The sequence below is a fragment of the Octopus sinensis genome, linkage group LG3 (genome assembly GCF_006345805.1).
Source record: "Octopus sinensis linkage group LG3, ASM634580v1, whole genome shotgun sequence".
Taxonomy (NCBI): Eukaryota; Metazoa; Mollusca; class Cephalopoda; order Octopoda; family Octopodidae; genus Octopus; species Octopus sinensis.
This window is the reverse complement of record NC_042999.1, coordinates 99,898,231-99,912,610: the sequence shown is the minus strand read 5'-3', so window position 1 is coordinate 99,912,610 and position 14,380 is coordinate 99,898,231. Positions and strand designations below refer to the sequence as shown.

Sequence of the window (14,380 nt, the reverse complement as noted above, 5' to 3'; positions counted from 1 at the left end):
AATATTGATATTGATCTAGAATTGTTTTCCAAAATTATGCATTAATTAATAACTCCTATAATTTGTTTGACTTTATAAGTTAAAGTAGGGTATTTGAAATAAAATTATATTGCAAGTAATTTTTATGAATTTGATAAAAATGTCGTGGAGATGGAATTGAAGACTAATATTTATGAGCCGTACTTTATTTCTCACCTTTCTATATTGAATTCAAATCTTGCTATGTACTTTACCTTCGCATTTGAGTAAAACGCTTTCTACAATCTATCTCGTACGTAAAATACCCAACAGTGATCTCGCACCACAATACGAACCATATTAGATGTAATTAATGTTTTAAAAATCTAAACTCAATTACTTAGTATCACATGTACTTTAGCTTAGCTTGCGATGGTAAATCGCATTATATAGACTATTTCGCTGCGAAATAGAAAATAATTCATATTCATAGGGATTTGATATACAGCTACGTTCTTGCGTTTCTCAATGTTGTTAGTGAGTTATGGAACGTTAAAATGGCTACAGTCGCAGCAAAAGTCTGTTAACTGAATGGCTTTTCTTCGAACTCAGTCTATAACGTGTATCATTTAAAATAGACAGGAACCACAGCATTCCAATTCTACGGAGGGGGTTGCTGAAATATGCATAATAATGATTTTTAGATTACTTTTTAATACATATTAGTAGAGTTTCCAAGGATTTTGCATCATATATTTCTGGAGAAAATGAGCCTAAAAAACGTAATAACTATTATATTAGTAATAGTTAATTTTTTATCGAATGATACTCAAAAGCTTATAGTCACAATATTTTTTTAAAAATTGCATTAGAATGTTCTTCAATATATACTATGCCTCATATCACGATTTAAGCTTAGTATTAATTAATTGATAATACATACACATAAACGACATGCAGAGACACAGACTTTCATCCATATGCAATGATAAAAGCTTAAAAAACGTCAAATATACGAACAAGGTCACATAGATCGACAATGGTATAAGAAATATATACACATGTATACAAACCCTGTCTTTTATTTAAAAAAAGGAAATTTCTACTGCAGTCAGATAACATTTGGTTGTTCTTTGCGTCATGTTGCATTGGATCCAACGCCTCATTTCCAAATATTCTGCTTTCCATTAGAAATGATATACTTAATTTTACTGATTTTTTCTCTTGTTACTCCTTCACTCTTCTCAGTTGTCTCAACTCCTAAAGTCATAAGCTATATAACATATCCTGATGTCCTATCCAAAATGGAAAACTTGCGAAATTTTGTTTTGGAGAGCGTAATAGACCACTAAACCAAGATTGTAAGATAGATTCACTTCTTCCTTGATTTCCAGTCGCGTCCATTTTTCTGCATTCATGATACCTACCATTTCCACTTAATGCTGAAAACTTTGTTAGGTTGTGTTAGGTTAACTTCGCTTTGGCACGTTATATAAAATTTATGTATTCAAATAATTGTTAAATATTTTATTATCATAGAAGTAGTCAAATGTTTATTAAATAATATTTCGGATGATATTGTAGTAGATCAAGTATTTAATATTGTAGTAGATCAAGTATTTAATATTTCAATCAGGATTTTATATCTTAAGAAGGAGTTTCAAATGTTACACAGTATAACAAAGTGTTCATTGAAACTCATAGCCACAAACATGTTTTAGGCATGATATTACATATCAATGCACAACATCATTATTATCTTTCGTTCTGTAAATGTACGCACATTAAATAAATGTCACAGGAAATAATTTCTTTGACGGTGAGAACTTAAGCAATGTATGACATAAAGAGAATGATATTAACAGCTTCAAAATAATTAACTGGATTCTTTTTCTACTACAGTAAATATTTGATGCAATAATCAAGGAAAAATTTCAACATGAATATATAATCTATTACTAATAAAATTTAATCTATTTTTGAAGATGTTTCATCATTAACCTAGATCAAAATTCATCTTTATTGGAATTACTTCGATAATTAATGATTTTGAGTTAATCTAAGTTATTCTGTGTGAAGAGGTCTTGAATATATTTTTTCTATGTGTATTTTATGTACATAAATATGGTAGTGATGAAGACAAATTTGAATAATATTCTGAATGAATTAAAATCTACTCTTAGAGTGTGACATACAATATAGATATTAGCTATTAAAATAATATAATATGACTGATTCAGACAAGATATAGTACCGAAACCTTGTGCCAAAATCGATTCCAGTGTGTCGATTAAATTTATTTCATAATTTTCTAAGTGACGGGTGCAACGATACCTTCAATAGGAAAGGAAATTAAATGGCTACCTTATTGCAAGTGGAGTTATTAAGAAGTCCAAATATGAAACGTATTGTACAACGAAACAGGATAAATGCAATGTGTGTATCCGTACTTCTTCCCCATTAAGTAAGAAGAAATCAACGCGTGAAATTTTAAATTATTAATCTAAACATGGCAAAAAAATCAGCGAATATTTCAATATTTTCATTGAAAGGGTATTTTTTATTTCGATAACGACACACTACTAATGTTATTAGATTTAGAAAAAATCAAGATAATTTACTGTAGTCCTGTGATATGAATAGATTCTTCAAAAGTAAGAGGCCAACCGCCTTCGGTTTTATCAATTTTACTAGACATCATCCAGTATTTCATGCCTGCCAATGTAGAAAATTATATACTAATGTATTTATAATATCATTTATAAGTATCATTCACCGAATCGTATTTTTCCAGTGTTTTTTGGCATAACTTTTTAACCAATGCAGTGGGGATTAAAGTCAAGAAATATGTTGATGAGATAGTCACTCAGAAGGAAAAGGCATACAAGTAATTTAAACAAGGTTTTTTATCCGGTGCTCTACGAATTCTGTTAACCTATTGAAGGTTTTAAAAATGAAAGTGCATAGAAGGCAAATGCTTTAACTAAATACCTACCAGGCATTTTGACAAATATCTACTAAATTAACTCTTCACCAACTGCCTGTGTCTCTTATTTTCTCTCTTTGTTTTTGTCTCTACTGTGTCGACGCCTCAGACGATGAAGTAGGCTAGCCCAATACGTAGATATAGAGGGAGAAGTCTAGACGTCGAGGAGTTGAGTAGAGGTCGTGCGATATAACAGTGGATCTCATCCACGTCGCCACTGTTATGTCGCACGTTCGGATGACCTCTATTCAACTCCTCGACGTCTAGACTTCTCCCTCTATATCTACGTATTGGGCTGGCCTACTTCATCGTCTGGGGGCGTCGACACAACAGTCTCGATATGTATTAGTGGGTCTCACATATGTACCCAGCAAAAGATTTGAAAGAAACAGCATGTAGATATATTCCAATATTTGATAACGCCGCATTTTGTGAACAGCACATGAGTGAAAGACAGATATTACCTCCAAAAAGCGAGTGATTGCTGTTAAGTAATCAACCTTTTGGGGCTTCAACCACCTGTGTTCCTCCCTATCTACGTAGATTAGAGAAGAATTCATGCTAAGTTATGGTACATGAACACAAAGTATGCAAACTATAAAGATACATGACGTAATACACTGCTGAGGCTTCCGAAAATCTCTATAAACATAGAAAAGAAAAAATATAGTTTCTTTTGTATATTTAGTCATGTATTTCACTGTCATTAAAATGCTATCTATCACTGAAATAAATTTATTCTGATTTTATAGTTTGCATGTAGTTTTTGTTGTCTAAAATCATTTTTAATGCGTGCTGGAATTAATCATCTATCCTTGGAATTAAGCAGATTAATTGTTCTTTTTGGCGTTGAAAATAATAAAGAATATATTATCAAAATACAATAAAACATTAAATGCATTTGTTGTGCGAATGCCAATTAAAATCTTAACCAAGAAAGATCCTGTCATTTTTGCTCTTTGCCACATATCATCTATTCCCTGAAAGTTTTGAAAGCGATTTAGCTTGTTCATTTATCACTGTCGATATTCGGATCGTAATAAAAGTTACATACGCGAACATGCAAATAAATATAAAAACATGTTAACTCAAAACATGCAAATGGAAGTTTTGTCGCTTAACCTAAATATTTAGGTTAATCTAATAAAACAGAATTGTCTTTTATGTTGAGAAATATAATTAAATTACGAAAAACGTATTTAGTATATTACAATTAATATCAGAAAGAATAGTAAACTAGGAGATAACATATCTTTACGTTTTCACATCTAGCGTATATTTCTTATGTGTTATATAAGTGGTTTGAGACAGATGAAATAATAATGATGGTACTTATTTCCATGTCATCCTTTTCCAAACTGAAGAGCCATTTATGTTGCATTTACTTTTAGTACCTCAAATGCTGGTACAAACATTAACTGTTGTTGCTGAAAGCTATCAACTATAATTTTTAATAATCCATTTCTTTGTTAAATGAGAAATATATTTCATTTACACAAATGGTTTGATGTAAAATTCGGAATCTATTCTGTAGAGGTATTCTGAAAAGGAGAAAGTCTTGCGAACAATTTCCTATATTTCTCTAATTAGCGTTCAGTTGTTACTATGATATATTAAAGTGTGCAGATAATCAACAATACGTACAAAATATCTATTGTGAATGCATATTTCAAAGATAAATCTTCAATATATTTTAAAATCACTCAGTAAATATGTGACGAGAAAGTCGATTATCTTTAAATAAATATACCATTGTATTTATTTAAAAATTGATTATTATCTTTATTTTTTTTCGATTCTAAAATTTTGAATGCTTCCAGAGTGTAACTGTAAATTAATAGCCTACGGTCTTGTCAGATTTGAAGCAAAACTATAAGAAATAATCAGCTAGAGCATTTTATAAAAAATAAGCAAAAGAAAAATCACTCGTATAGTTTTTAAAGATTAACAATGTTTTGTAAACAAATCGACATCAACGGAAATCTATTAAGCAAGATAATAATCTTCAACAAAGCATTTACATCGAAGATGATTCTGGTTGGATCAGAAAGACATTTCCAGTGCCAATTTCGGAGTTGTGTTCTTTTTCTTTACAGTAGCACATATTAGTTTCGAGAGGAAGAGAATTTTTAAAACAATTATATTTGAAATATTTTGTATTCTTTAGATCACCGCCGTTTCGTCAACAGGCCTCGGGAATGCAAAATAATCCAGTTATTTTCTGCTATGTCTTTTGTACTTCTACAACGAAGCCTCTACAATGTACTATCATAAGAAATCTGATGGAAAGAGACCGAATATGATTTCATTATCACATAGCGGTATAAGGCAAGCGACGTGTTCCACATCGAATTTTACTCGCTTGTTATATGTACCATATAATTGGTAGAACAAAAGGGAGAGATCGAAATATTTTGTGACAACCACGGTATTAAAAACATTAAAAATCATGATATTAGCTACTTTATGCTGCAGTGTCCTGGCAAACTAACTTTCTGCAGAGAAAGAAATAGTATCGAAATAGTGCATGTAAATCTCAATTCAGCATCCCTGTATGATGTAACAAAGATATTTCCTTTCCATTAGACAACGGACTAGCCACTACAATGTTGGTACTTTTGGCGATCTTAAATGCACGCCTGGCGAAAATTTGAAGCCAAGTTTATTTACATGAGAGAGTTTGAATGCTATTATTAGAAACTTGTGTCTCTCTAAAGAGAGTGCCTCGAGGCAGACGGAAAGTAATTCACCGACAAGAATGTGCAAGTAGTTCTCTCTCGTAAGACAAATTTAATTTAGCTATTGTCCAATCTGAACACCAATAGACCGTCGAATGATCATCAAAACAAGCTTGTACTGCAGGTTGGCAATGCACTAGATAACAGGCATATGAAATTATTCTTCTCCCCGTGCATGCTCTGTCCACATAAAATATATACAGCAACATGATTATAATGTTATTCAAAATTCAATACCGCATTTTCAATGGAATGTCTCTGGATATCACAAAGCTACAAGTATATAAACAGGGATTACAAACTACTATTTTTTAAATTATTTCTATGGTACAGTCGTGCAAATGAAGATTACTGTATTAAACGTGTCCAGTCACTAAGATTAATATATGCCCCAGAAACGAGCACGGTACAGCTCTACTAATTTCAAGATATTGCTACCTACTCTCCGCATTAATCTTGGTTAAATAAAAATTGTATTAAAGCAATAGCTATTGCCATTTTAAATGTATTTCAGTAACTTATTAAAAAACAGCCAAAAGTTAAAAGCAGCAGAGTTGAAGCTCGGAATTTTTGTGCTGATGTAATTCAGTGAAGTATTTTAAAGATATTGAATTTGAATAAATTCATAGTTATCCGAAAAATTTCTGGTAATTAAATCTTATTTCGACAATAACATCCTCGATGCCTATAAAACACAGGTTCTCGAAAATCATTAAAAATACATTTATAACATATCTCCAGAAAATCTTTATATGATTAGCCACGTGTCAAGAAATCCATTCCACCGAGAAATTCATGCAATGAAATCGTAGTAATAGAGTAGCAGATTAATTTCGCATCTGAAACTTTTTCTTGGGCCAATATGGTTGACCATTTTCAAAACAATCTTTCCTGACGAAATGCAATCTTAAAAATGTTCTCAGATTTACAGCAATCATTCTTTTTTTTATATTGTAGTTAGTAAATAGATTTTAACCAGATGATGAAATAAACAAAAAATATTCAAATATGCAAGACACACATATATCTGAGACAAAGAAATTTGTCTTTTAGTTACACGATTTTTGGTTCCATTTTTCGATAAAACTTATTACTTTATGGAGGGTCATGAGAGATATTTTGCTACACGAATACTGAATATACCAGTCACAACAATTGCTTTGCTAGATTGTAACTTTCTCATGCACTGAAAGTAGCTCATCCTTTTTATGTAAATATGTTGCGAGGAAGAAAACATGCTTGAAAGTAATACTGTGAATTATTATCTAGTTTCCAAAGATAATCACTTCACTGAATATTATTCACAGTGTTCAAAAAATTATTTCATACACATCAAAACAGGGACAAGTAATTCCTTGATATATTCTTCCTTTTCTCAGTGGATTTATGCATTTGTTTAAGTTAATTTCATGAAATCTATCTACAAAAGGAGCAGAGTTTTCTATGGATTAAAAAACATAATGTGCATATTGAAAGATATTCAGGCACTTATGAAAATATATATAAAGCCTTAATTAAAAATTGATATTTAAAATGCTTTAGAACATTTAGGAAAACAATGAATGAAATAATTCAAAAATAAATAAATCTTAAACCACGGAGTAATAAATGTTTAATAGCTTTTATTTTAAAAATGTATTTATTTTACAGAAAAAGTAAATAGTGTATATGTATATACAAGTATATAAATATAGCATAACATAGTACATAACGTGAAATATATATATATATAATTTAGAGCAATATAATTAAATATAGTAACAAAATTTCAATTTATATTCATGCATAACAAAGTTTTATTTGTGCATGCACTCTTACAAATATAACGTGGTTTGAAATCACGCACATATAATCATTTATGCCTGCTAGTGATGTTTATATATGGCTTAGCAGTGTTAGAAAGAATGACTGAAAGAAGTAATAAAAATAAATACGAAACAAAAACTAATTCAGAAAGATTAAATATAAATTTCAAGTCTGTTGGGAATAAGTCTTCACTAAGTATCAACAATATAATTAGTGAACTGAATGTTTTTCATTAGTGATAAGTCAGGCAGTATAATACGAATGCGAAGATGAAATGCAAATATTAACATGTCGGTTTTTAATTGAACACATTTTTATTTACTTTCAGATACTTCATTGAAGAAAGTGACAACTTGCTTTCAATAAATGCAGAAAATCTTATGAACGAGGATGAATCATATAACCGAAATATTTTCTAAATAGATGACATTAACTTTAAAGTTATGTTTAAAAATAAAACTTATACTTTCTCTGATATCTAAAACTACATTTACTCGACCGCAGGCTGCTTAACATATATTTTCCCTTCATACCTTTATTTGCTTACTTCCATTGTGTTGCTAATATGGATACATTAAATAGCCTCTATTATATCGTAGGAAAGAGATTATAGTAGATAAGTTATATACTATAAAATCCAAGGAAAATTTCATCGGCGGAAAACGGTTTGAAATGACTTAGTTATCAACAATAAAGAACATCTAAAACCATGTGAAAGAAGTTTTGTGATTGTTACATTAATGCGATTTTATCAAACATAGGATATAGTTGTGAAAGCAAGCTATACAATACTGAAAAGCATACAATTTCGTCAATAGGTATATTCTTTATAAATCAGTCTATGCATTCCATTGCTGCGTGTGATACGGCATTTTAAAAACGATAGATCTTTCGAATGAAACGATAGCACATAATGAATGCTGACTGAATGTTTAAATAAGAGGGATTTTACAGAAGACCAAATATATTGCGTGTAATATAATAGATGCTATAGTAAGTAGCGTAGATGAACTTTTAAGAGACCTTATGTATTGTTAAGAAATCGAAAGCCCTAATTTTTCTAATGCTGGTAGTGTTTACAGATATATATTAAAAGATCTTACTTTCAAGAGTTGCTTTCTCAATACCTTCCTTGTTTTGACATACAGCTTGTTGTTATAATTATTATTATCATTATTATAGTTGTTGTCCTACTTGTGGCTGCAGTTATTGTTTTATTGTAGTAGTTGTTATTATTATAAATAATATTTTCGTTTTCTACGAGTTTTACGTTATTTCTTGCCGGGCTGTTAACAGTGGCCTAGGGCAAGTGAAGGTAATTGCGTGAGTTGTTGCTTCCATTTACCTGCACAGAGATATCACAAAGTACCTTATCTCCAAGGAGACTTGTGCTTTATATATTTCAGTTTTGCAAATTTTGCTATTTTTCTTACAGATTAGTACCTTCGCACTAATAACCAAATTTAGTACTTGTTTTTCTCTTTTACTTCATGTGGTAGAGTCAGTAATATTATATAAATATTGTAAAGTGATCTCATAAAATTATCTAAAACCATTCCCATTGGTCTGTTGAATTACAAGATTCATTTACTCCGTCTCAAGAAATAATCTTGGTAATCTTTTCAAAGGACCCCAAGGTTATTTACTCCTTAATGCTCTCGTTCTTTCTTTAATATGATAATACTCAAAACAATATCCAATATGTAAATCTATTATATTTTAGGGAACGGTCTCATAATTTGCGCTATAAAACGAGGGAAAAACTAAATTAGTGAATTTCTCCAATAAATTTATATTTCATGAGATTTAAAATAAACGCAAAACAGGCGTACTCATTAACTGTTGATCATAAAAGTTTCAGATCTTAGAATTATTTACTTTCTTTAGAACTATATACAAAAAGACACCTCTAAATTACATTTTACATATTCTTGTGGATGAAAACAGCAGAATAAAACTGTGCTTACTTGTAAATGGCGTATGAATTAACGTATCACTATCTATAGGTCAATCAAACATTATATTTCGTTCGTTAAAGTATTATAATAAGATTTTTGTTGATATATTTTAGAGCATTCTATGTAGAAACACTTCTAAATATTTGGGACGAACATTAAACTTCTTTTGATTCCTGAACGATATAATAAATCGTTGATTTTTGAACAGCGCAAATAAAGATACCTGATTTGTCTGACTCATCGAATAGAAATATATTATTCAAGAAGGAATTTCACTAAACAATTTTGTCGATTGCCGTGCAGCATGATTAGGTTCAGAGACAAATATTCATATATATAATATTGGTACTATCTTAAAATAGTGACATTTGCCAAAGCAGGAACGTATCCTGACACGATGGTTAATATCACAGCTCGTCTTCTTTCTCCACAATCTTGTGTGTAGCGTTCGCTCGCACTGTTAGTAGCTAGAAAGATTCAGTATTCGGATATATTGGAAATAACATACAAATATTCAATAAAACCGAAATCATATAGAAATCTTTAAAATTACTAGACTTTCGCATTAGATGTTATATTTTTTTCTGCAAGAAAATGCAAATATAAAACTTTTATTTAATGATCTAAATGAAATTTACGAGCTTACAACTTACAATATCTATTTGCAACATTTTCCATTTGTTGAATGCATTCCGAACTTTACACAGTATAATGTCAAATAAATTACTTATGTCATGATATTCAATTGAATTTCAACCATTTTACGGGAATCTTTGTCACAACATATCTCTATTTTACTCTTTGCAACGTAATCCTTTTTCTAATAACTGCTATATGAAAATAATGAATGAAATACTATTTTAAAACATTCAAAGTATGGTTATTAGATTTACATGTTAAGGGGATTCAAAGTTTATTACTGTTTCCTGCAATTTTATATATTTTCAAATTCTAGTTCCTTTCTGTTTTGTAACTTCAGGTTAATTGCTTCGGAATCCGCAAGGCTACAGCAGATATCAACATATATAAGAATTCGTTAATCTTCTCCCATTAATTTTTCTAAGGTTAATATCATTTCATACATATGTCACTTGTAATATAATTCAAAATAAAGGGAAAAGAAAATACATAATATCCCAAGTAATCCATGTTTTGATATACGTTGATACAATAAATTTAGAAATTGCATTTTTAATAGGCTCTCGTGAGATATTGGATATTGGACGTCAAATGATCAGTTTATACGGACATCTCGTATGACCCTATCATACAAGCTAATCATCATATTGTATGAGCATCTATAATATCGCAGCAATTCATTCAATATACCATATGGGAAGATTTAAAATCCATATAAATATATTATAAATATACTGTAAGATACATGTCACCAGAATGCGTGAAGCTTCACGCGAATATATCACGTAGTCAACTGTACAGCTGATAATGCCCATCTAGTTATAGCAAGCTGCTTTGAACTTTCCATATTCTATACATTGAAAACAAAAATTGACTCAAAGTCAGATTTTAATTTATTGCTAACAACTGAGAGACAAGTATTGTTGAAGTTAATAATTAAGTGTACTTATATTAAACTGAAATACATTTATGTAGATATTGTAAGAAAAAATATCAGACTATTAATATTCTATTTGCGTTATTTCATTGAAGAAGTTAGAATAAAATGCTTTCAATTTAATTTTGAAACAAATAGAAAGCATCACTTTTAACACAAAAGCCCACTTATGTTGTCTTTAAATTTTAGTGAATTTCATTGCTCTTTAAGTTACTCATTTCGCTTTTGATATCAACAAAAGCAAATGAAAATGCTGGTGCAAGCCGAAAATATTTATCACCGAGCAATGTACACTTTCAGCAGGCAGATTTTGAACCTTATGAATTAGATTGGTATACACCATCATATAACGTTTCTAAAATGTCACTACATGTGTTTGAGTTGTTTCATTTTAGCGAAGTACCAAACAATAATGATCCTGAAATAACCAGAATTTTGTACTGAGTATTACACCTGAGAGCAAACCGAGTATAGCGGGCAAGCAGATCTTGTCAGTTAAAATTTACTTGATCAAGATTATTTTGGCAGACATGGTCAGCATAGCCATAAAGCTGTTTGCTACTGTTGACGTTAGGAATGTTTATTTCAATCTGACTTTTAAAACACTGTATCATATTTCATAAAGCAAACAAATAATTAAATTTCAAAATGTCAACTACTACGTTTCTTAAGATTCATCACATTACTTTCGGATATTTTAAGAGATAGAATGGAATGGGATTTACACTTAATATAAGATTAGCGAATTTGACAAAATACACACAAATAAAGTACGACTACGAATAAAAATAGTGGAAAAATAAATTATGAACATTTATGATGTATTCACAAACTTGTTTCAGACTAGCATAAGAAAAATGAACCATATATTATAAAAATACATTGTTGGAAATATTTTACTGAGAAGATGAATACACAAAATAAATAATTTAGCGCAATTATTAAAGAACATATAGATTGGACTTTTTTTCTGTTTGGCATCATATAAATATGTTTAACTCGCATCGTACCAGTAAGAACGTGTGAGTTCTAAAGCTGTACAAGAAATTATAGCTCTGTAACACTGGCTTACTTGAAAACCAGTCAGCTTCAATTTTCAATTGACCCATTTGTATTAAGTAAAGAAAAATCACATAGCTACGGGAGTGGAAATAATAGATTGCTATCCATGGAGATTTTGGATATCCTTGATATGTTTTGAGCCAACATTTGATTGACTTCGGCGCCCATATATAATATGTAAAAATATGTTTATAACACGGCAATATGATAAGCTATTATATTTTCCTTATAAGAAACTATCTTCTAAATACTCATTATTATGAATAAGTAATTTATGAAAAAAATATTCGGATATTCTTTCAACATATTCTATTAATATGAACTGTCTGTAATTTTTCTCGCCGTACGTCATGACTGTACCCACATGGTACCATCAGGAGTAAGACCTACGTTTAAATAGTGGTAACAATTTATATTTAGATAACATTTGCAAATCATCTCTTCAATTATTTAATTTATAAAATAATGGGAAACAAAGAAGTAATTTTCAGAACTCAAATAGATTATTTTTAATTGTCAGAATGCTGCATACGACAAGACATGGCTTAATATTGGAAAATCTCGGGATGACAAATGTCCATGAAATCATGAAATAAATATAAAATTACCATATACTGAAAATATGTGAAAAGTAATTTGAGCCTTCAAATAATAATGAACCAATCTCGTTAAAAACAAATGGTAATATTAGTGGAATGAATTGAGTTTCACGCTGCCATTTATTGAGATGTATTAGAATGTTTCGAAAAAGAATATAAAGCAATGCAATGAAGTAACAATATATCAACATTTAATATTACTTTGCCTCTTCAATGATGTAATCAAATATCTTTTATTAGGCTTTGACAAATTATTTCGTTTCGCTAAGTTTCAACAATCGTAAAGAATGCAAGTTTAACTGGTCGGATTTTGAGAAGAAATTTCAAAATATAATTAAAGATTTAAAATGATATGAATATTAGTATTTAACATTCATATTCTATCTGCCTTAAAATAAAAATATCACCTAAACCTACAGCGTGTCGGACTGATTATGGAAGGAAGGTAAAAATAATTTCTCTCGAACAGACAATTTCTGGTGAGTGGGACAGTTCTGAAATCTTTATGCACAAAGTGGCCAGGAAATAGTGAAATAGCAGTTTTAAAGGCAAAGCTATACAAATCAAAATGTCACAATCAACTGCGAATCACGACTAATGACATTTGGAAGACAATCAAATCAAAACATATGCTTATAAGTTACTTAAATGTAAATATATAAATCTGTTTTTAAGAATATGTAGAATATTTATATTGATAATAACATTTTGCACATTGATACTGTTCATTGAAGAAACAGCACTAAATGGTTCGATGTAGTGTCAAAGACGATCTACATAGCATTCATTTAGGATTACTTCGAAGATAGACGGGTAGTATTATCGCATAAGAATGCATTAACAGAATATATATTCTTTGAGAGAAGCTTGATACGGAACATCAATGAGATTTTCTTATATTTTGAGATCATTCTCAGAAGGATATAGTAATATCAAATTTTGAACGGAAAAGCAAAAATACAAAACAAAAAAAACGGAACATTTAATTTTCTGTATTGCTTCTTGTAGTATCATGTATCTGGGGAATTAATGATAACAGAGGAATATATATTATTCCATAAATTATGATGTCCATATCAAAGACTAGTAGATATTGTATATCTATTGAAATATATAAAATAGGGCATCAAGTTGCGCACCTGTAAAATATAATACAAATAGCAATTCTAAATACATGAACCTGTCTTTAAACATTTTAGGTCAAGAAGACATGATATATGAGATATTTTTATAGGTTTAACATTTAGTGAAATCAATCATTTTCGAGGTTGAATTGATAGAGTAGCTGATTCATCTGAGATGTGCTGACTGACGCATTGGTTGGGATAACTCATGCAAACCGAACATAAAATTTGGCTTAAAAAGAAATTTCCTGCAAAAGTATAACAACATGCATAGAAATTTTTAAAATCCTCCAATCCCCAACATCCTTTCCACTTCCCTTCCTTATATCTTCTCTTTGTTTATATATGCAGAACTGCATATACATAAGTACGTACATGTAGATATGTATTTGTGTGCTTGCGCGCGCGTGCGTGCGTGGGTGTGTATGCAAGTACAAATATTTGTATATACATATATACATAATATAGTAAAAGATAGATAGATAGACTACTAGATATGAAACATATGGACGTATGTCTATGCATATACATGTATATATAGTAATATAGTAGGCTATTGTTGAAAATATTAGT

At 30.0% G+C, this 14,380-nt stretch overlaps 1 protein-coding gene and 1 long non-coding RNA gene across 4 annotated transcripts in view; both read right to left on the bottom strand.

Moving 5' to 3' along the window:
- Positions 1–14,380, bottom strand: part of LOC115209507 — a 630,823-nt gene that overhangs the window by 403,236 nt on the left and 213,207 nt on the right. The window contains exon 3 of one of the 3 annotated variants that reach the window (XM_036501199.1): positions 2,519–2,673. The exons of the other annotated variants lie outside the window; for them this stretch is intronic. Within the exon in view, the coding sequence (XP_036357092.1) occupies positions 2,576–2,673 (98 nt within the window). The 3' untranslated portion in view covers positions 2,519–2,575. Of the gene's footprint in view, positions 1–2,518; positions 2,674–14,380 lie in introns of those variants that run through there. 3 annotated transcript variants of the gene reach the window in all.
- The window catches only part of LOC118762525, a 6,190-nt gene continuing 1,628 nt past the window's right edge, over positions 9,819–14,380 (bottom strand). The window contains exon 2 of the long non-coding RNA XR_004998281.1: positions 9,819–14,380. This exon is cut by the window's right edge and continues 1,166 nt beyond it. This is a non-coding gene — a long non-coding RNA (uncharacterized LOC118762525).